At 46.7% G+C, this 20456-nt stretch overlaps 1 protein-coding gene across 2 annotated transcripts in view; it reads right to left on the reverse strand.

Moving 5' to 3' along the window:
• The window catches only part of map1aa (microtubule-associated protein 1Aa), a 28090-nt gene continuing 7634 nt past the window's right edge, over positions 1-20456 (reverse strand). Inside the window, exons 1-7 of one of the 2 annotated variants that reach the window (XM_030121778.1) lie at positions 20102-20175; positions 11680-11762; positions 10947-11087; positions 8108-10404; positions 3384-7750; positions 3003-3226; positions 1-912 (exon numbers count right to left, since the gene is read on the reverse strand). In XM_030121778.1, the coding sequence (XP_029977638.1) occupies positions 757-912; positions 3003-3226; positions 3384-7750; positions 8108-10245 (6885 nt within the window). In that variant the 5' untranslated portion in view covers positions 10246-10404; positions 10947-11087; positions 11680-11762; positions 20102-20175 and the 3' untranslated portion in view covers positions 1-756. Of the gene's footprint in view, positions 913-3002; positions 3227-3383; positions 7751-8107; positions 10405-10946; positions 11088-11679; positions 11763-20101; positions 20176-20456 lie in introns of those variants that run through there. The other variant, XM_030121767.1, reaches the window with a different exon arrangement.

The following is a 20456-nucleotide window of genomic DNA, read 5'->3' on the forward strand; positions in this document are numbered from 1 at the left end:
TCAGAGCAAAGGTAGTTTTTATTGATCACATTTCTTAAATAACAGCTCAGTAAATCAAACATGAGACAGAAAGGACTATAATATGTAAATAGACCAGTTACATTCACAGTTTAGTGCTAATTTGATCAATAAAAGCTCCTTTGTTTAGATTAGCTAACTAATATAACGTGAGCTAGATTAGCAAACAGCTCTTAACAAATAATGTTTCTATCTTTAAACCCATATTTCTGATTTGAAACATTCTTAATATTAATGTTCATCATGTTAATTGCTAACAGCTAGATGAGGTTAGCTAGCTAATGAGTTTGAACAATCAAGCTACCACTACAGTGCATATTCTAGTCCTTTTTGTCAACGTTTCACTGAGATATTTGTCGATTTTTTCATTTATGGTTTGAGCACAACATTGGTGAATGTAAATCAAACCATTCTCCATTTAGAACGACTGTTTTTCTGCGAATATCTGTCAATGTCTTAACGAAGGGTCAATTAGACGAAGAGCGACCTGGTTTACTGCGCCTCATTTGTTCATATTCGACCAGTGGTTTTTGAACGGGCTCATGGTGTTGGACGCCGCTGTCTCCGAGTTACAACAGAAAACAGGACAACGACCAGATTATAAATAAATAAAAATGTAGAAAACGGTCCGATACCCAGATCTGCGTGGGCTTTACGAAGCCAACCCAGATGTGAACACCAGGCTACAGACGGGACTCAACCGGATGTACCACGGACCGGACAGAACCCGACGCTCCATCAGAACTCGATCTTGCAGGCAGGAAAAGACTCGTCCTGCATGACGACAGTGCTGCTGGAGGCCAGGACCATGACGTTGAGCTCCTGCTGCCGCTCGTGGCTCTGCTGGTACCAGTCTCGGGTCACCTCGGTGTCGTGGGTCGGGATCAGCGTCACCTGGGAGATGAGCAGAGGCCGACAGGAAGTCAGAGGTTTCACCAAGAGGCAACATGGGATCGTTTTCATCAAACATGAACGAAAACTCCCAAAACTTTTCAAGTGCCCCAAGTGGGAAACACATTTAATTTCATGGGTTTGACCTGAACGTTCCAGATGTGGTTCCTTTAACTCAACAGAACGTCCACCATTTTGGTATGAACATGCATGTTTCAGCCCCCGTTGAACTTATTCATCATATTAATTAAATTTAAAGCTGCGTATGACTTTCATCACAAATTTTTCTTCAGATGTGTCCAACCCGAGTGGTCCTCCTTAGCACTAATCTGTTCGTCTTTCTGTGATTACGCATCTCAATCACTTCCCTCACAGTGAACAACTTCAAAGTGTACTCCATCACAAGCGTCTATTTGTTTATATACCAAACCGATATGTCACCCGGGCCTTTTCGGAAGTTTTGTTGCAAAGTGCATTGTGGGAATGGGAATTCCACACAATCGCAGTATGGACGCAGCAACAAACACAGAAACAGCTTCCTTGCTTTTCGCTGCTGCAGTTGCGTGGAATTCCGAAAAGGCCTGAGTGGTTTGGGTTTGGTTTGGGTTTGGTTTGTAAACAAACAGATGCTTGTGATGGAGTAATCTTCAAAGTTGTTCACCATGAGGGAATTGATTCAGGTGCATTAACACGGAAAGGTTAACAGATTCATGATAAGGAGGACCACTGGGGTTTTACAGATTTGAAGAAAAATTTGTGATGAAAGTCAGATGCAGCTTTAATGAACTCTGAAAATTCAGAGTTTTTGTCACCTGTTGCCTTTGGATGTTTCTATTTAACCCGTGGACACTTCACTGTCTAATGCAGTGGTTCTTAACCTTGTTGGAGGTACTGAACCCCACCAGTTTCATATGCGCATTCACCGAACCCTTCTTTATTAAAAAATAAAATATGATTTTTTTCAAATTCAAGACACAGGTATATGTTTTACTGGTGCACAAAATGAACCGTGCATTAACATCACTGTGTTCAAAGAACAAAACCAATACAGTGCATGAACTCACAACACATTACATACCTTTTCACAAAGACATGACCTTTTTTAATACTACCACACTGAAATGGTTTTAATTTTTAACCTTATGTATTTCAATAATGAACTTATTGTATTTATGCTATTTATCATTTTTAACATTTTAACACACACCCATCACCTAATTTCCATCAGGCTACAATAATAATGAATATTTACTGCAAATCAGTGTGACAGACGGCTTTAGCGTAATACAATTTCTCCATCCGCGACGGTGCGTCGGTCATCACATGATTGTAACTGACCAGTGCGGTGACCAAAAAATGTAAACAAACGCTACACATGGCTGCCTCCGTGGTTAACAGGAAGTAGCAAAAGTCATAACAACGATGTGGAAAATACTCAAATAATTCATCGTCAGATGAGTGGAAGAGATTATAAACACTTCCAGATATGTTGTAGTGCTACATGCAACAACAATACACCACGTATATTGGATGTCAATCAGAGAAAGAGTCTCCGAAGCCATTTGTTTACATACATGGACCTAGCCCGACACACACACCCGACTAATGAGTCAAGTGTGTGTCTTGACCTCCGCCGAACCCCTGAGACTGACTCACCGAACCCCTAGGGTTCGATCAAACCCAGGTTAAGAACCACTGGTCTAATGTGAACAGAACGTCTTAAGCTTCATCAGATACCAGGACTAAAAACATCTATGTGTAAATGAGTTACAGTCCTGGCGCCACCTTCTGGCAACAGGAAGTCAGCTTTAAATGAAAAACATCATCCTACTGACATGAAACATACACATGTCAAACATCACATATGACAACACAACTGTGGACGTAGTCTAGCGTCAGAGTGGAAAGTAGGACTACTATTAAACCACTTTGTGCACCATTGAAATCCAGACCTAAAGGTGTTCACAGGAAAACCTTGTGACCACAGACGTGCACAAAGATATGAGAATCTGATCATATAAACTGTTCAGTCTTTAACAGTATTTACAATTAACCTGGTGTGATAGGTTTAGGGTCAGGGGTGGATTCGTTACCTGGAGGTTCGATCCCCACTGGGCCTTCCCCTCTAGCAGGGCGTCCAGGACTCCTCGACATGGTTCACCACTTGCCGCATCATTTCCACTCACCACGTAGTATGCCGATCGAACACGCTTGAAAAACTCCTGGTCAACGTTCTTGGCACTGCAGTGGTTCGGGATGTAGGCCAAGTCTACATAAATAGGAAGACCAGCAGCTGCAGAACTGGACTTCTGTGAACCTGAAAGAGGACCACGCTGTCAGTTACTGCTCAAAGAAGAACTCTGTGCTCATGTCAAGAAACTCAACAATTCCTGTTCATGCCTTTTTAGCAGTTCCTCAGTGAGTAAAATATAGATCTACTGAATCAGACCGGAGCTCTGGTGAACTCTACTTACCAGAGCTGCTCTTGACTCCATTGCTCAGCCCTTTTCCAGGGTTGTAGCTGGACCTGGAGTGGTCGTCATCTTTGGAGCCCTGTCCATCTGACAGACGAGACATCCGAGAGCTTTTATCAGTGTCCTTCTTCTTCAGTGAGGCACTGCGAGGAGATGGTGTCTGTTTGACTGGCATCGGAGACCTCTTACGCCGAGCAGGGGAAGCTGATTTAGTTTTCCCCGAGTTCTTCTTCAACCCTTTAGGTTTTGTTTCCTTTTTGATGGAACCATTATCCACAGAGTCTGGATCCACCATGCACACGTCTGGGTGAGGAGGATGAGGATATGGATCCATGGGCAGCACCGGAGGAGGATCCTGGCTTCTTCTTGAACCGGAGTGACCTGCAGATAATTTATCAACTGGCATGTACTCTGCATCCTCGTCTGAGTCCATGTTGCCTTCGCCAGTGGCAGATGGATAGTCCTCGGTGCCTGGAGGCAGATCAGAGTCAGACTGTGAAGCTAAGGACTCGCTGACAGAGGTGGGTGGGGTGTCCTCCGTGGCGAGTCCCAGGCCTGCGGATAGACCTCCGGTCTGGTTCAGGGAACCGCTATGCGACTGCCGAGGCTGTTTGTGGGCTCGTCTTTTCACTGATAGGTCATGCTCATCTCCTTCCTGTGATTGGTCACTCCTGCGTCCCTGCTCCTCCTCCTCTTCATCACTAGACAGCTGTCTCATGCAAGGGTTAATAAAGGAGGGTGAAAGGTCATCTTTGCGCTGCCGCTGCTCTGACGACGAATATCCAGGAGAGGAGCGGCTGGTGTAGGAGGAGGCAGCTCCCATCGGGACTTCATCAGCCAGATCCTGGTCGTCACTGTCCTCATCATCCCTTTCCCCCCCTTCGGTGTAAAACGGCGACCGGAGTGGCTGATCTGTTGAAGATAGTGACAGTGGACGGGCGGGATGTTCTGGCTCCATCTCACACTCCTCTTCAAACTCATCGTCATGTCGATAATGAGGAGGTGAGTCACCTGGAACCATCCCAATCTGAGGCTTCGGCAGCTCCCACTCGTAGGTGCTCCGGTAAGATGCTCCTTCCTCTTTGGGCTCGGCTTTGGTTGGAGTTGGTGTTGCACCACCAGCAGTGGCTACTGCTCCAGCAGGCAACGGTGACCTTGTGGTGACCTCTGTGGGCCCATTGGTGGTGTCAGGCTTGCTCTGTTGTAGAGGTGATGGCACATAAGAGCGAAGAACATCTGGGAGGGGCTTCTCAGCTGGAGGAGCAGAGAATAACAGGTTGCCACTTTGACCACTGCCCGATGGGGATTTATGAGTCATCTCACGCATATAGGCCTCCTCATCCTCCTCTTCGCTGCTGTCTGTCTCCTCAAAGTAATGTTTGCCTTCTACTTCTGGACGTGGCGATGAAGTGACACCAAACAGAGCAGCACTAGCTGCCTCTTTGTCTTTGGAGAGTTCAGTTTGGTGAGAGTAGAGTCCAAATCCACCAGCCGAGTCCAGTTTGGATCCTTCAGACCAATCAGGTTTGTAAAAGCATTCAGCCTGTGGGCCTTTGTCCACAGCTCCACCTAACATGGTTGTATGGTCCTTATGTTCAGACAAAGCAGTGGTTGAAAGTGGAGGGAAGGTTTTGACCTCCTCGAAGGGGCTCAGAGGTGAGAATCGGGCTAAACTGGAGCTGGACTCGGCCGTGGTCGTAGCAGTGATTTGTTTCTCCGACACCTCCAGGTAGTCATCTTTTACACCACCAGAGCTGGAGAATGGTGAGTCTGTGACAGAGGAGTGCTCATCCTTAAAGGAGTACTCAAACAGAGGCTCGGCAGAGGCTGGCGTCTCCAGCTCCTCACCGAACTGACGGCTGGTGGACAGTGATCCAGAAGTGGAGGAGGAGTAGCTGTACGCTGAGGAGGAGGAATAGGCTGGAGCAACGGTGGTGGAATATTGGAAACTGGTGTCCAGGGAGCTCTTACTCAGAAGATCTGGAGTCTTTTGTTTGTCAAACTCTGGATCCGATCGGTCACTCTCCAGGTACGTTTCCTGGGTTGATTTCAGTGTGAACAAATCCTCTTTTGATTTAACAGTGAAATCTTCTTTTTGTTCATGTGCACTAGGTGGAAACAGGTCTTTGTCTCCTCCATGTGAGTATTCAAACCCAGAGGAAAACCCAGAGAATCCTGATGCTCCTGGTTTTACACTAACATCGGTGGGGGTTTTGTTTTCAGGTTTTGCAGATGGACTCACGCTGGTTTCTGTTGGACTTGGTTTGCCCTGACTGTTGTATCCGTACCCTGCCATAGAAATCATAAACTCAGGTCGATTAGAGCCAAACATCTCAGTAATCGGACTTTTATCCTTCTCTGATTTCTCTTTAACTCCTTTCTCTGTATCTGAATCAACAGCAACTTCCTCCTCCTCCTCCTCCTCCTCTTCTTCTTCTTCATCTTCCTCATCATCTTCATCAACAACTTCATCATCATCATAGTCCTCTTCATCCCTGGCTGTCAGCTTTCGCATATCAACCTCCAGACAGGCTCCTTTCTCACCGTATGTGATGGACTTTGTACTTTCTGTTTCGACTTTTGAAGGATCTTTTTCTGACGACAGTGACGTTGATGACGCTTCAGGTCGGTCAGCAACTGAAGGGAAGCGACATCCTCCAAAAACATCTGAAGTCTCCTTTTCTTTGACTTCTTTCTCAAATGGAGGTGAAAAAGAAGCAGCAGTGCTCTTTGAGTTGAGCCATGACGATGCGGAGGACTCCTTTTCGTACAAGTCCTTTTGTGGCAGCTTCTCAGAGGATGTTACTGTTGACAATGGCTCATATTTCTGTGAATCTACTTCACCTTTTCCAACATCCTTCTCTGACTTCTCTACAGACTCCTGCCGAAAAGAGTCATATGAATCCACGGAGCTTGCTTTACTGTCGTAAAAGTCGCTGTAAGAAAATGTTTTTCCGTGAACGTAAGGCGTGTCCTGTCTGATATATCTTTCTGAGCCTCTTTGTTTGGTTTCTTTCTCTGGGTAGTTGTAGAGACTGAAGTGAACGCTCTTCTCAGGTTCTTTAAAAGCAACATCTGTTTTCTCATCGGGTTGAAAGCCTACTTTACTTTCTTTTATCCCTTTGACGTCTGGGAATTCGTCATCTTTTTCATCTTCATCAGAGGTGACTATCTGTGGTTTTGGTTTCTCTTCTTGTGCCTTATCAGAGTTCTTCACAGTTTCTGTCTTTGAAGATTTCACCTCAAAGCGGAAGTCATCGTCCAGGAAGCAGCCTTCTTTAGCCTCCATCAGCTTAGCCTTCACAGTGGGCTGCAGATCCTTTTTGCTGTAGTCGTCATCCTCATCATCTTCATCTTCATCTGATTCTTCAGATGCTTCGAAGGTGGTGGGTTCACCCTGCAGCCCAATGAAAGAGGTGTTGTCAGAGATTGTGACAGACTTTTCGGCCTTCAGGTCTGTCTTACTTGCCTTGTCTTCAGTTGGCGAATATCCGCTGCTGGTCGGTACAGACTGAGTGGGCGAGGCCAATTTCATGGTGCTGTCATCTGGACTCAGGCATCTATCCTCGCTCTCCTGCCTGGAGTGGGAGTCCAACCCTGGGGAGGAGGATAGAGGAGGTGACATGGGCTTCAGCTCAGCACCGGGTTTAAAGTCAGAGCTGAACAAACCCTGATTTTCTCTGAAGGTCTGTGTCGGGGGGAACGAAAGAGGTAAAACAGCCGCTGGGGGAGACTTCTCTTTCTCCTGAAGCATCATGGACGTTGCGTGTTCATAGCCCTCTTGGAGTTTCCCCAAAGGAATGTCAACATTTGGAGTTTCATCATCCTCCTCCTCCTCGTCATCTTCTTCATGAATGGATTTGGTCTTTGCATCAGCTTCCATCTCAGGAATGTTGGGCTGAAACTCATCGGAGGAGGGGGATTTGAAGCATTTGTCGTCCTCCAGGGAAGATGTGGGTGAGATTGTCCCAGCAGAGTGGAGGTAGTCCTTCCCAAGAGCCACCTCTGCTTTGGACGGGAGGTTGTTGACAGCATCCAGTAACAGTGAATTCCTTCCAGCATCCTCAGTTTGAGGCGCTGTCACCGAGGTGATGGACTGGTCCTCAGCGGCAGACGTGGCAAACGAGGACAGTTTGTCATATTCGGTGATGGATGTTGCTGAGGAGATGTGCTCCTCCTCTGCAAGTGGAGCTGCAATAATGGCTGGGTAAGGCGCCAGCTCCGGCTCAGGAGCTCCAGAGAAGGTTTTAGGTTTAACATCTGGGACATCGGATACAGCAGAGCTCTTCATCTCTTTAATTCCATGCATGGAGTCGAAGGTTCCAGGGACATCGGGAACAGAGACGTCATAGGAGCCCACGTCGTACCTTCAACACAAAAACACAAAACCACAAAATTATATTTCCGCTAAGATTACCTTATCTGTTTAACTGATAAAACTATGACCATTTAGACAGTTTATTATGACAGAATCCAACTTCCTGTTATTGTCTTCAGCTCAGCTGTTTGATGTCACTTCTCTTTTCTGATTTTTTTCTTTTTTTTTACACGTGCAGATGTAAAATAAAATAAATAGGATTAACAGGTATCTATGCACAAAGACATGGAAGTATTGAGGACAAATCCAGGTGTGTTAATCTGATTGATGCTAATCAGATTACAGCTGTGATCTAATCAAACAGATCAGGTTAGACTGTTTATATCATCAATAACTGTTATTGTACCTGAGCTGTGGGATCCGGTCTTCAGTGTCCTCGTGGATCTCTTCATCTGAGATGGTCTGTTCAGTCTCGGAGTACCCAGGGATAGTCTCATCTTGGATGTAGGAGAACTGCTCCGAAGCCGAGGCAGCCGCAGCGGCTGTTGGATCAGGAAGTTTGTGCTCGGCCGGTTTGGCATCCCATTCCTTTCCATGTTTTTCTTTTTTGGCCTCCTCTGGTTTGTATTTGAGAACTTCGTCGTCTTCGGTTCCTTCTAGCTCAGCTTTCTCGATGACGTCACCCTCCTCCTCTGAGCTGTCACTCTTTTTCGATCGATCTTTAACCGGGTATTTGTCATATTTCTCCATTTTTTCCTCCTCATACTTTTTGTCGAACACATTGCTTACATCCTTAATTTCAGCGGGTCTTAGTGGACTTTGAGGTTTCTCTGGAGATTTTGGGGAGGCAGGTTTCACCTCAGTGGGCAGGGCCTGGACCTTCTCCTCAGTGTCATCATGGACCGTTTGGGTTGACAGGACGTCATTCTGGATCGCTTCATTCTTCTGTTTGGACTCCTCTTGTTTCAGGGCCTCGAAGTCCTCGGTGAGGTCTTCAGGAGAGGAAACAATGGAACGATCTGCCAAAGCGGCAGCTGCCACCTCCTCTGGAATGTTCTTTGGGGTGGGTTTCTTCTTCTCTGCCTCCTCCTTGGCTTTGTTCTTGTCAGCCTTGGGTTTGGCCTGGGTCTTGGCCTTGTGCAGAGTCTTCCTCACTTCAGGAGTGAGAGGCTTCAAGTCGGGTTTAGTGATTTTTCTGAGCTCTGGTTTGTTTGGATCCTTCTTCTTTTCTTCCTTGGCTTTAGTTTCTTTTTTCTCTTCTTTTCGTATGTTTTCATCTTTCTTTGCTTTTTCCTTCTTCACTTCTTTCTTCTCTTTGTCTTTTTTCTCCTCCATCTTGGATGATTTTTCCTGCTTGGCAGTTTTTTCTTTGGATATCTTCTTCTTCTTCTCTGTTGCCGGAGCCACCTCACTGTTCTTCTTCTGTTTGTTTGCTTTCAGACTTTCGCTTTTCAGTTTCTTCTCTTCCTTCTTCTCTGCTTTTTCTTTCATAAGTTCGCCCTTGGTCTCGTCCTCCTGTCCACCGCCTTCTTTCTTCGATGTTTTCGAGTGAGGCTTGGGTGAAGATTTTAGACTCTCTTTGCTGTCGGTTCTTGATCTCATCTTGGTCTGCTTGATAATTGGAGGCGGGGCTCCAGATAAAAGGTCTTTTTGAGTCGCCACCGGGTATCGAAGGAAGTCCAAGTGCTTCAGTTTCTCCAGACCCTCAAAGATTTTATTCTGCGGAGCATTTCCAGGGAAGAGAACCCGGACAATCTTTTCTGTGGGTCGATGAGGGATCCAAACGATGAGGGCAGTGACCGAGGTCAGATATGGGACAGATATTTCTCCTTCTTTTCCGTTGGCCATCATGATCCCAGTCTTGGCTTTACTGTTTCCAGCCCATTTCTGCATCAAAAACTGCATCTCTTTGCTTTCTTTGACTGGATTCAGGATGTACATGTCCAACTTCCCCACTCCGAGTTTGTGGAACAACGTGATGGGTTCGATGGTGTTGCTGACAACCCTGTGGAGAGGTTCGGGTGTAATGCCAAGCTTGTTGAGGTATTGCAGCGTCAGCGACGCTTCTTCAATGCTTCGCTTCACTTTCAGTGTGGACTCGGGCATCCGGAGCTTCTCTGGGACATTGAAAAACACAATGCCAAGTTCAGGAGAGATCAGGTTCTTCATCCATTCTCCGTTGCTGCTCGAGCCGGATCCTTGGTTCCGTTCTTCCTCCTGCTCTGCGATCTTCCTTTGGAACAGACCGTTGATACCGGGCAGGTTATCTGCACCGATGTGAGTCAGCAGCACCGAATCAATCCTGTCCAGGTGACGGACCAGCTTCCAGAAACAGGATTTACGGTCAGAGCCTCCGTCCACCAGGATGTTGAAGCCGTTGACGGCGAACAGAGCCGAGTCTCCTCTGCCTCCAGGGAAGATGTAGCAGCAGGGTTTGGACAGCTTCAGGAAGCCGCCGGAGGTTGGAGGCTCCAGTAGGTCGAACGGCGAGGGAACATCTACGGTCTCGGAGACATACTCGGTGAACTCAGTGACTCCGTCCATGTCGGGGAGCTGAGGGTCAGGGTTCAGGCGATAGTCCAGAAGGCTCTTGAGATGCTGCTGCTCCTGGCTTTGGCCCAGGGAGCTCCAGCCCCCGTCACCCTGACAGGAGATGGTGAGCCGGGGGGGATGCGATGAGCCTCTGGACAGGACGTCAGTCACCTGGAAGGAAAACCACAAAGAGTAGAGTGGAAGTAAAACGGAGGAGGAGGTGAAGAGGGATGTTATACGTAACAGAACTAAGACCACGTCCTTATTAAAAACTTAAAAACAAAAACATGGAAGTACAGGGAACCGATGATAAATGATATATTGAATAATTAATTAATCAATTAATAATTATTTAGTTAGTTAATAAGTTAATACATTTTATGTGATTATTACATTTTATTTAGAGTTAAATGGCAATGAAAACTTTTAAGGGATTGAACTCATCATCTTATTATATGATAACATGGTTAACAAAGTTAATGAGTTAACAACTGCTAAAGTTAGCTTAGCATGCGTCAGACCTTAGCAAAAATCCACATTTGTTTGTTGCCTTAGTTTATTTTACTAATAAGTAGAAATTTATATAATCATCAACAGACATCATATATAATCATCAATCAGACATTGAAAAGGGAAAAACAGACCTGGTCCACAGACCTGGTTCACAGACTCGGTTCACCAACCCGGTCCTCAGACTCGGTGCAGCATCTTACCTGAGGACTGGTGATGATGTCACAGAAGTGCGTCCAAGTGAAGGGTCCACTTGGCAGCAGGACGTCTCCCCCCTGGTCTGAACTCGGTCCAGTCAGGATCAGCAGTTTGTTCCCAGAAAAGTCAGTGATCAGAGATGAGATCTGTCAATAAACCAACAACCACGCCACGGTTATCAATAACACATCCATTCAATGATCAGTTATCAAAAACACATCTCAGATCTGAGGTTTGGATGTTCCTTTATCTTCACTTCTAGATATGGATGGTACGGTTCTAATGACGGTTCTGTAATTATGCCAGTCATAGGTTTGAACACAAACCCATTGTGTTCCTGATATTGATGAAGAACCTGTTTCCACAACATTTAAAATTGAAACAACAGCTGAATTGGTTCCTGATCCGTCAAACCCACACATTTAATGTTTCAGGTTCTGACAGAATGCTGTGACTCTGGATCCACTGTTTACATATGGACCAGAAGAACCATGGACAGAACCAGACCATGGGAACAGACAGAGTTAGCTTTACGTTGTCATGGTAACAAAAACCATCAGTGTTGATAAAACTATGTGTGAGTGTTGGATGTCAGAGCATCAGAACATCTGTAGAACCCTGACCCAGGTTCAGTTTCTGGTCCATGTGACTGCAGGTGGTGAATCTGCAGATCTAAACCCGGTCCTCCACCAGAACCGACCCAGTCCTCAAGCAGGACCGACCCGGTCGGAGACTCACCTCTGAAGCTGTGGTTTCCTCTGACGGATTCACCAGAACCACCGTTTCCAGAACATCACTGTGGTACCGCAGAGTCCGCTGACCTAAACACATGCAGAACACAAACACAACATCAGCAAGAACCCACAAACACATAGAACCAGGACAACAGATACGAGTATAAATAAGAACAGATATGAATAGAACCAGAAGAACAGATACAAGGAGAACCAGAAGAACAGATAGGAGTAGAACCAGAAGAACAGATCGGAGTAGAACCAGAAGAACAGATACAAGAACCAAAAGAACAGATGCAAGGAGAACCAGAAGAACAGATATGAGTAGAACCAGAAGAACAGATACAAGGAGAACCAGAAGAACAGATAGGAGTAGAACCAGAAGAACAGATCGGAGTAGAACCAGAAGAACAGATACAAGAACCAAAAGAACAGATACAAGGAGAACCAGAAGAACAGATATGAGTAGAACCAGAAGAACAGATACAAGGAGAACCAGAAGAACAGATATGAGTAGAACCAGAAGAACAGATAAGAGCAGAACCAGAAGAACAGATACGAGGAGAACCCGAAGAACAGATACAAGGAGAACCAGAAGAACAGATACAAGGAGAACCAGAAGAACAGATAGGAGTAGAACCAGAAGAACAGATACAAAGAGAACCAGAAGAACAGAAACAAGGAGAACCAGAAGAACAGATAGGAGTAAAACCAGAAGAACAGAAACAAGTAGAGCCTAAAGATCAGAAACAAGTAGAACCTAAAGAACAGAAATGAGTGGAACCTAAAGAACAGATACAATTAGATCCAGAAGAACAGATTCAACAGGTGTAAAAGAACCGCCTTTGACACACCCTGAAGTAGAAAATCAGACAACCGTCGATACGTTCATCATGAGAACATTTCAGTCTCGGTTTCTTTATTTAGTGAAACATATGACGGGAGGAAGAACCGTACACCATCATCCTGAAGCTGAAACTGTGAGCGGTGTTTGATGATTGACAAGTGACGAGCTCTGCCCATCGGTTTTTTGACCTCGTTTCGTGCCACCATGTTTCTGACAACGACTTTAATCCAAGAACTCATTCTTCTCAAACACAATCACAGAAAATAAAGAACATCTGTCAGCCACGGTGAGTTCTATTGGCTGTTGCCATGGCGACGCTTCTCCGTCTGTTACACTGACCCAGTCTGAGGCGAGGAGACGCAATGCAGCATTTCAGAGGGAGGGGGGGGAGGGGCCAGCGCACCACACACCACCAGGAGATGATGACAAGGGGATGCAGAACCCAGTAGAACCACACAGAGAACCACACAGAACCAGAGAAGGACGGAGAGACTGGGAAAAACACACAGAAATGAACAGAACACAGAACCATATAGAACCACATACAACTGCACAGAATCACACTGAACCAGACAGAGAACCACAGATAAAACCAAACAGAACCATACAGAACCACATACAAGTGCACAGAACCACACTGAACCAGACAGAGAACCGCACATAGAACCAAAAAGAACCATGTAGAATGAATAAAACTGCACAGAATCACACTGAACCAGACAGAGAACCGCACATAGAACCAAAAAGAACCATGTAGAATGAATAAAACTGCACAGAAACACACTGAACCAGCCAGAGAACCACAGATAGAACCAAACAGAACCATACAGAACCACATACAACTGCACAGAATCACACTGAACTAGACAGAGAACCACAGATAGAACCAAACAGAACCACATAGAACCACATAAAACTGCACAGAATCACCATGAACTCCTGTCGAACTCTGAGTGGGAGTTCAGTCAAATCTATACCCACGCTCACGCTGCCCCAGTGCATGATGGGAAGTCTGCAGCCACCACAGGAATCCTCCAACACGTTCTGATGCCGACAGAACCACTGATGGAACCACAGACAGGACCACAAACAGAACCACAGACAGAAGCACAGAGACAGAACCGCTGACAGAACCACAGACAGAACCACAAATAGAACCACAGACAGAACCACTGACTGAACCGCTGACAGAACCACAAACAGAACCACAAGTAGAACCACAGACAGAACCACAAATAGAACCACAGACAGAACCACTGATTAGAGGCTGTGCTAAACATTTTTATTATCTGTCATTTCAAATGTATTTTTTTAGTGATAATGAGACAAATTTCATATTTAATATCCAAACCATCTGACTGATGCAGTGACTGTAGTTTCTGATGAAAACCAACTTGATCTCATGACTCACATAAACATACACAGCACTTTTAACTGGTGTGTGTTCTGTAGCATTGTAAGTGTTCCACGTGTATGTTCACACTGCATCACATACCACGTACTGAGGGTTAGGGTTAGGGTTCTGTGAACCAGAGATCTGGGCGTAAATTCACACGCCATCAAATAGCGTTAAAGAACACAAAAAAATGTAGAAAATGAGTACATATAACACGACAAATGCCATTAGAATTGGTGTACTATTACCACCGCCAAGGAGGTTATGTTTTTGCCAGCGTTGGTTTGTCTGTCTGTCTGTGTGCAAGATAACTCAAAAAGTTATGGACGGATTTTGATGAAAATTTCAGGAAATGTTGACACTGGCACAAGGAACAAATGATTAAATTTTGGTGGTGATCGGGGGGGCACTGATCTGCCTTGCCGGAGGTCTATGCTCTCTGAGTGCTTTTCTAGCTATTATTACTTGTCCTTCATCGTCCACCAGTGCAGTCCCTCTTTTTTCACTGTGTTTATCAGTTCCATCATATTTACTGGACTTTTGAAAGGAACTAAGGAACCTCAGCTGTCTGACATTCTGCGCTAGCAAAGTAGTAAATGATTTTAGCTAAAGTCAGTTAAACAAGAGACAAGACTCACAATGAGTGCTTAATATGTACACTGACACCAAGTGGACAGTAGGGGTACTACAGGTGGACCAGCGGGGAGTCACGTGACAGAAGAACCCGTGTAATATTCAGCGAAGAGGAGAACGGTGGAGCTGCAGGGTTCTAAACAGGCGCCGTAGGGTTCTAAACAGGCACCATAGGGTTCTAGACAGGCACTGTAGGGTTCTAAACAGGCGCCGTAGGGTTCTAAACAGGCACTGTAGGGTTCTAAACAGGCGCTGTAGGGTTCTAAACAGGTGCCGTAGGGTTCAAGACAGGCACTGTAGGGTTCTAAACAGGTGCCGTAGGGTTCAAGACAGGCACTGTAGGGTTCTAAACAGGCGCCGTAGGGTTCTAAACAGGTGCTGTAGGGTTCTAAATAGGCGCTGTAGGGTTCTATACAGGCGATGTAGGATTCTATACAGGTAGGATGCTGTTATGGACAGACCAGTGATCCTGGTCCAGGCTTTGTTCAGTGTTGTGTGGAACCTTTCTTTGGTAGATTACCTTCAGCCTTTTAAACAGTCTAAATGATGGGTGACCTTCAGAATTTTCCGTCATCTTCAAAAAAAAAAAAATCCATCAATGACGGAATATTTTCGGTTAACACGACCTCTGCCACTGATGGAACCACAGATGGAACCACTAATGGAACCACAGAAGCTCTTCTCAGACCCACAGATAAGATTACTTGTGCTGGTTCCCACCCCTAATCTGGAACCAGCCAACATGTTCACACCAAAAATCAAAGTGTTCGGGAAGTGAAAATTTGGTTCCCGACAGCACCAAATAAAACTTGTTTTTCCTAAGTGAACCGTCACCAGGTCAGTCTGGGTCAGAGGTGAAAAAATAAACAAACCAAGAAAACGTGAGTTATAATGTTCTGTGTTGAATTAAATAAACATAACCTGTGCACTTGAAACCCCTCGGTCTGACTGATCAGGTACACTACTGCCCCCCAGTGGTCTGACTGATCAGGTACACTACTGCCCCCCAGTGGTCTGACTGATCAGGTACACTACTGCCCCTAGTGGTCTGACTTTTCAGTGTTTTTTTTTTTCTACAACCTTTCCCATCATGCATCAGTCCTACTACTTCTACAGTCAGTGTCGAGGGACAAAACAGTAGAAATACAACATCTCCCTTTTTTTTTGTGGCGAAGCAGCGCCCTCTGTCGAAGACTAATGGTATGAACATGGGCCATTCACAGGGAGCACTTCGGTTCCCAGTGGAACTGGTGCAGGAACTGGCTCTGACACCAGGCTGAAAACAGCAAGACAGAACTGTGCTGGTCTGTGCCTGTCCTGGTCTGGTCCATGCCTGTCCTGGTCTGGTCTGGTCTGGTCCAGCTGGTCTGGTCTGTACCTGTCCTGGTCTGGTTCACCTGGTCTGGTCTGTGCCTGTCCTGGTCTGGTCTGTACCTGTCCTGGTCTGGTCTGGTCTGGTCTGGTTCACCTGGTCTGGTCTGTGCCTGTCCTGTCCTGGTCTGGTCCACCTGGTCTGGTCTGGCCTGGTGTGGGCCACCTGGTCTGGTCTCGCCTGGTCTGGTCCACCTGGCCCTGCTTGTCTCCATCCATTCTTTAGTTCGTTCTGTTTTGGTTTTTGTTTGACTTTATTGTCAGTTTACCCTACTAAATCCCAGTTTTCCTTCTTTCCTCCTCATCCGTCTCCATGTGTTCCACAGCTTTAGAACCTGGATGTGACTCAGATGTTTCAGGTGGATCTGAACAGTCCGGACCTTCAGTTCTGTCCCATTTATTGATCCCATTGATCAGCTGTTCTTTCCTGTTCCAGATGCTCCGAGGCTCCGTCCTGTCTGTCGACGCCCCTCCTCAATAATCTGCTGAGCTCAGCGGTCTGCTGCTCACGCCCAGAGGCATTATGGGATGCGGCGGGGGGTGGGGTGGGGGGGTTACATCGTAGAACTGCAGAGAACACGACAGCAGGAGCAAGATGCCAACGTTGTGTGTCTGACATGTTCCGTGTGTTGTGAAGGACGGACGGAGCGCGCTCAGTGGCACCTCAGAGGTTAAAGCATCTGTTTACCATCACACACAGTAGAGCAACACAAACCAGTGGAACCAAACCAGTGAAACCAGAACCAGTGGAACCAGAACCAGAAGAATTAGAACCAGTGGAACCATAACCAGTGGAATCAGAACCAGTAGAATTAGAACCAGTGGAACCAGAACCTGTAGAATTAGAACTAGTGGAATCAGAACTAGTGGAACCCAAACCAGTAGAATTAGAACCAGTAGAATTAGAACCAGTGGAACCAGAACGGGTAGAATTAGAACCATAAGAATTAGAACCAGTGGAATCAGTAGAATTAGAACCAGTGGAACCCAAACCAGTAGAATTAGAACCAGTGGAACCAAACCAGTAGAATTAGAACCAGTGGAACCAGAACCAGTAGAATTACAACCAGTGGAACCAGAACCAGTAGAATTACAACCAGTGGAACCAAACCAGTAGAATTACAACCAGTGGAACCCAAACCAGAACAACCAACACATACCATGAATCCAAACTAATCAAATACGAACTATAAAAGAACCAAACAGGAACTGTAAATAAACCAACCACTGGAAGAAAACAGGGACAAATTAAAACCAAAATAAACTGATGTCACCAATAATAAACCAAGATGAGCCAACATAAACTAATAATAATAATTAATATAAACCAGCAGAACCAGCAGAATCAACATTCAACCACTGAGTCTTTCCTAATGTTCTCCAGTTTTCTGGTTGCTTCCTGATCGTTCCTTTGATAATGAGCCAACAGGAAGTGACTGAGACCCAGTAGAACCTCGGTCGGGTCCAATATGAGACCAGCACCTCCAGGACCTGGTCTCTAAATTCAAAACCAGGACCAGAACTAGAAGACCCGCTTCATGCATGACTGAGGTGTTCTTCCTCCTCTGGAACTAAAGGAACCGATCAGAGTCCAAACAACGAAACAGCCTCAATTTAGGATCAATGACGTTCATTCATCATTAAATCGATCACATGTTGGTGTTTGAGCTTCAATACGGGTCCGTGTTCCTCAGATCACGGATCAGAGGTGAAGTTCGTTAACATCTCGAAGCTGTGATCAACAACATCAGTAAATACAGTATTAATCATGTAATTAAAGTCCTGTCATAGACAAATGCACGTCTGAGGATTAATTCTATTTCTGGACATTTGTGTGAGTCTTGCGTAACTGTGGGGTTATTCAAAGTCTAATCCAAAACCGCTGCCACCGGGTCTGACTACACATTGCATCGTGAACCGGATCGGATCAAATCGGATCAATATGAGGACACGGCGCCACTTCCCTCCTCCATGATCACCTGACCTCCATCTGTTAAAGCCTTCGGAGATTAATGTGGGAACGAGAGTCAGAGCGTTTCCGTGACGACTGAAAACTGCAGCATCATCCTGCACATTCACTGACGGAACCAACCAGAACCGATAGAACCGATGGAACCGACCACAACCGATAGGACCAACCAGAACCGATGGAACCGACCACAACCGATAGGACCAACCAGAACCGATGGAACCGACCACAACCGATAGGACTGACCGGTACCAATGGGACTGACCAGAACTGATAGGACCGACCAGACCAACCAGCACCAATGGGAACAACCAGCACTGATAGGACTGACCAGAACCTATAGAACTGACCAGACTGACCGGTACTGATAGGACCAAGCAGTACCGATGGGACCGGCCAGAACCGATAGGACCAACCAGACCAACCAGCACCGATGGGACCAACCAGACCAACCAGCACCGATGGGACCAACCAGCACCGATAGGACCAACCAGACCGACCAGCACCGATGGGACCGACCAATGGGACCAACCAGACCAACCAGCACCGATGGGACCAACCAGCACCGATAGGACCAACCAGACCGACCAGCACCGATGGGACCGACCAATGGGACCAACCAGAACAACCAGCACCAATAGGACTGACCAGAGCCAAAAGAACTGACCAGACTGACTGGCACTGATAGCACCAACCAGCACCAATGGGACCTACCAGAACTGACAGGACCAACCAGACCAACCAGCACTGATGAGACCAACCAGACCGACCAGTACCGATGGAACCAACCAGACCAACCAGCACCGATGGGACCAACCGATAGGTCCAACCAGGCCAGACCGACCGATGGGACCAACCAGACCGACCAGCACCGATGGGACCAACCGATAGGTCCAACCAGGCCAGACCGACCGATGGGACCAACCAGACCGACCAGCACCGATGGGACCAACCGATAGGTCCAACCAGGCCAGACCGACCGATGGGACCAACCAGACCGACCAGCACCGATGGGACCAACCAATAGGTTCAACCAGACCAGACTGACCGATGTGACCAACCAGACCGACCAGCACCGATGGGACCAACCGATAGGTCCAACCAGGCCAGACCGACCGATGGGACCAACCAGACCGACCAGCACCAATGGGACCAACCAATAGGTTCAACCAGACCAGACTGACCGATGTGACCAACCAGACCGACCAGCACCGATAGGACCAACCAGACCGACCAGCACCGATAGGTCCAACCAGACCAGACCGACCAATGGGACCAACCAGACCGACCAGTACCAATAGGACCAACCAGACCAACCAGCACCAATAGGACCAACCAGACCAACCAGCACCGATAGGTCCAACCAGACCAGACCGACTGATGGGACCAACCAGACCGACCAGCACCAATAGGACCAATCAGACCGACCAGCACCGATAGGACCAACCAGACCGACCAGCACCGATAGGACCAACCAGACCAACCAGCACCGATGGGACCGACCGATGGGACCAACCAGACTGACTAGACCGACCAGCGCACGTTGGAATCTGTGTCAGATGTTTCTCCGTCTTGTTTCATTATAGGTTTTTCGTTAATGTTGAAGTTTTTTTCTGTTGATTCATAAATAATGTGATGAAAATTGTAAAATATTAGTATTTGATATAAATACTGAAGATTTAATCTGTTAATGGGATAAATAAACAGTAACGTGGGTGCATCTAATTCATATTCTGTTTAATGGGGAAACAGTCCCACCTTCAGATCATCACGTCTAAAAAGATCAATACTCAACTGATCAATAGGTTATTGACTGTTAAATTCATCCACATCCAACCCTGGGACCCAACAAATGGGTTTTTATCCAAGGTCTGTGATCATTCATGGGTCAGAACCAGTTGGATTTTCTCCTCCAACCACCATCAGGTGGATGTGATGGAGGCCAGAAGGTAGAACATCCACCCACAGCATCAGGTCCATGGATGGAGGAGGTGCAGAGGGTGGAGGAAAAGGACGACGAATCGATTAACAGGAGGAGGAAGAGGAGGAGGAAGAGGAAAAGGTGGAGAGGAGGAGGAGGAAAAGGTAGAGGAGGAGGTGAAGGACATGCTAGTCTGAGCTTCATCCCTCAAACGCATCACGTCCAAATGTTTATTTCAGGCTCAAACGGACGCGACCGGATGAATAAACCGACGTGGATCGGTACTCACAGAGACCCGGTCCCCGATCCGGATGGTCGGGTCCTGGATCCGGATGGTCGAGTCCCGGACGTAGATGCTGCTGTCGGATCCGGATTCCTCAGTCCTCGTCTCATTCAGACCCTGATGAACCGAGCGGCGTCAGAAAACAGCTTCATCACTCGCTCCTCCTCATCCTCAGTAACACACGGCGACAGACGCGCGCACGCATTCGGAGTCTGCGCAGTGAGGAGCAACCGAGAATAACCGTGATGAGACCGAGCGTCCTTCAGGAGGGGAGGGGGGGGAAGCTGCTGCCGCTGCTGCTGCGGTTGGGGAGGAGGAGGAGGAGGAGGAGGAGGAGGAGGATCAGACCAACACCTACACT

Source organism: Sphaeramia orbicularis, chromosome 3, assembly GCF_902148855.1.
Source record: "Sphaeramia orbicularis chromosome 3, fSphaOr1.1, whole genome shotgun sequence".
Taxonomy (NCBI): Eukaryota; Metazoa; Chordata; class Actinopteri; order Kurtiformes; family Apogonidae; genus Sphaeramia; species Sphaeramia orbicularis.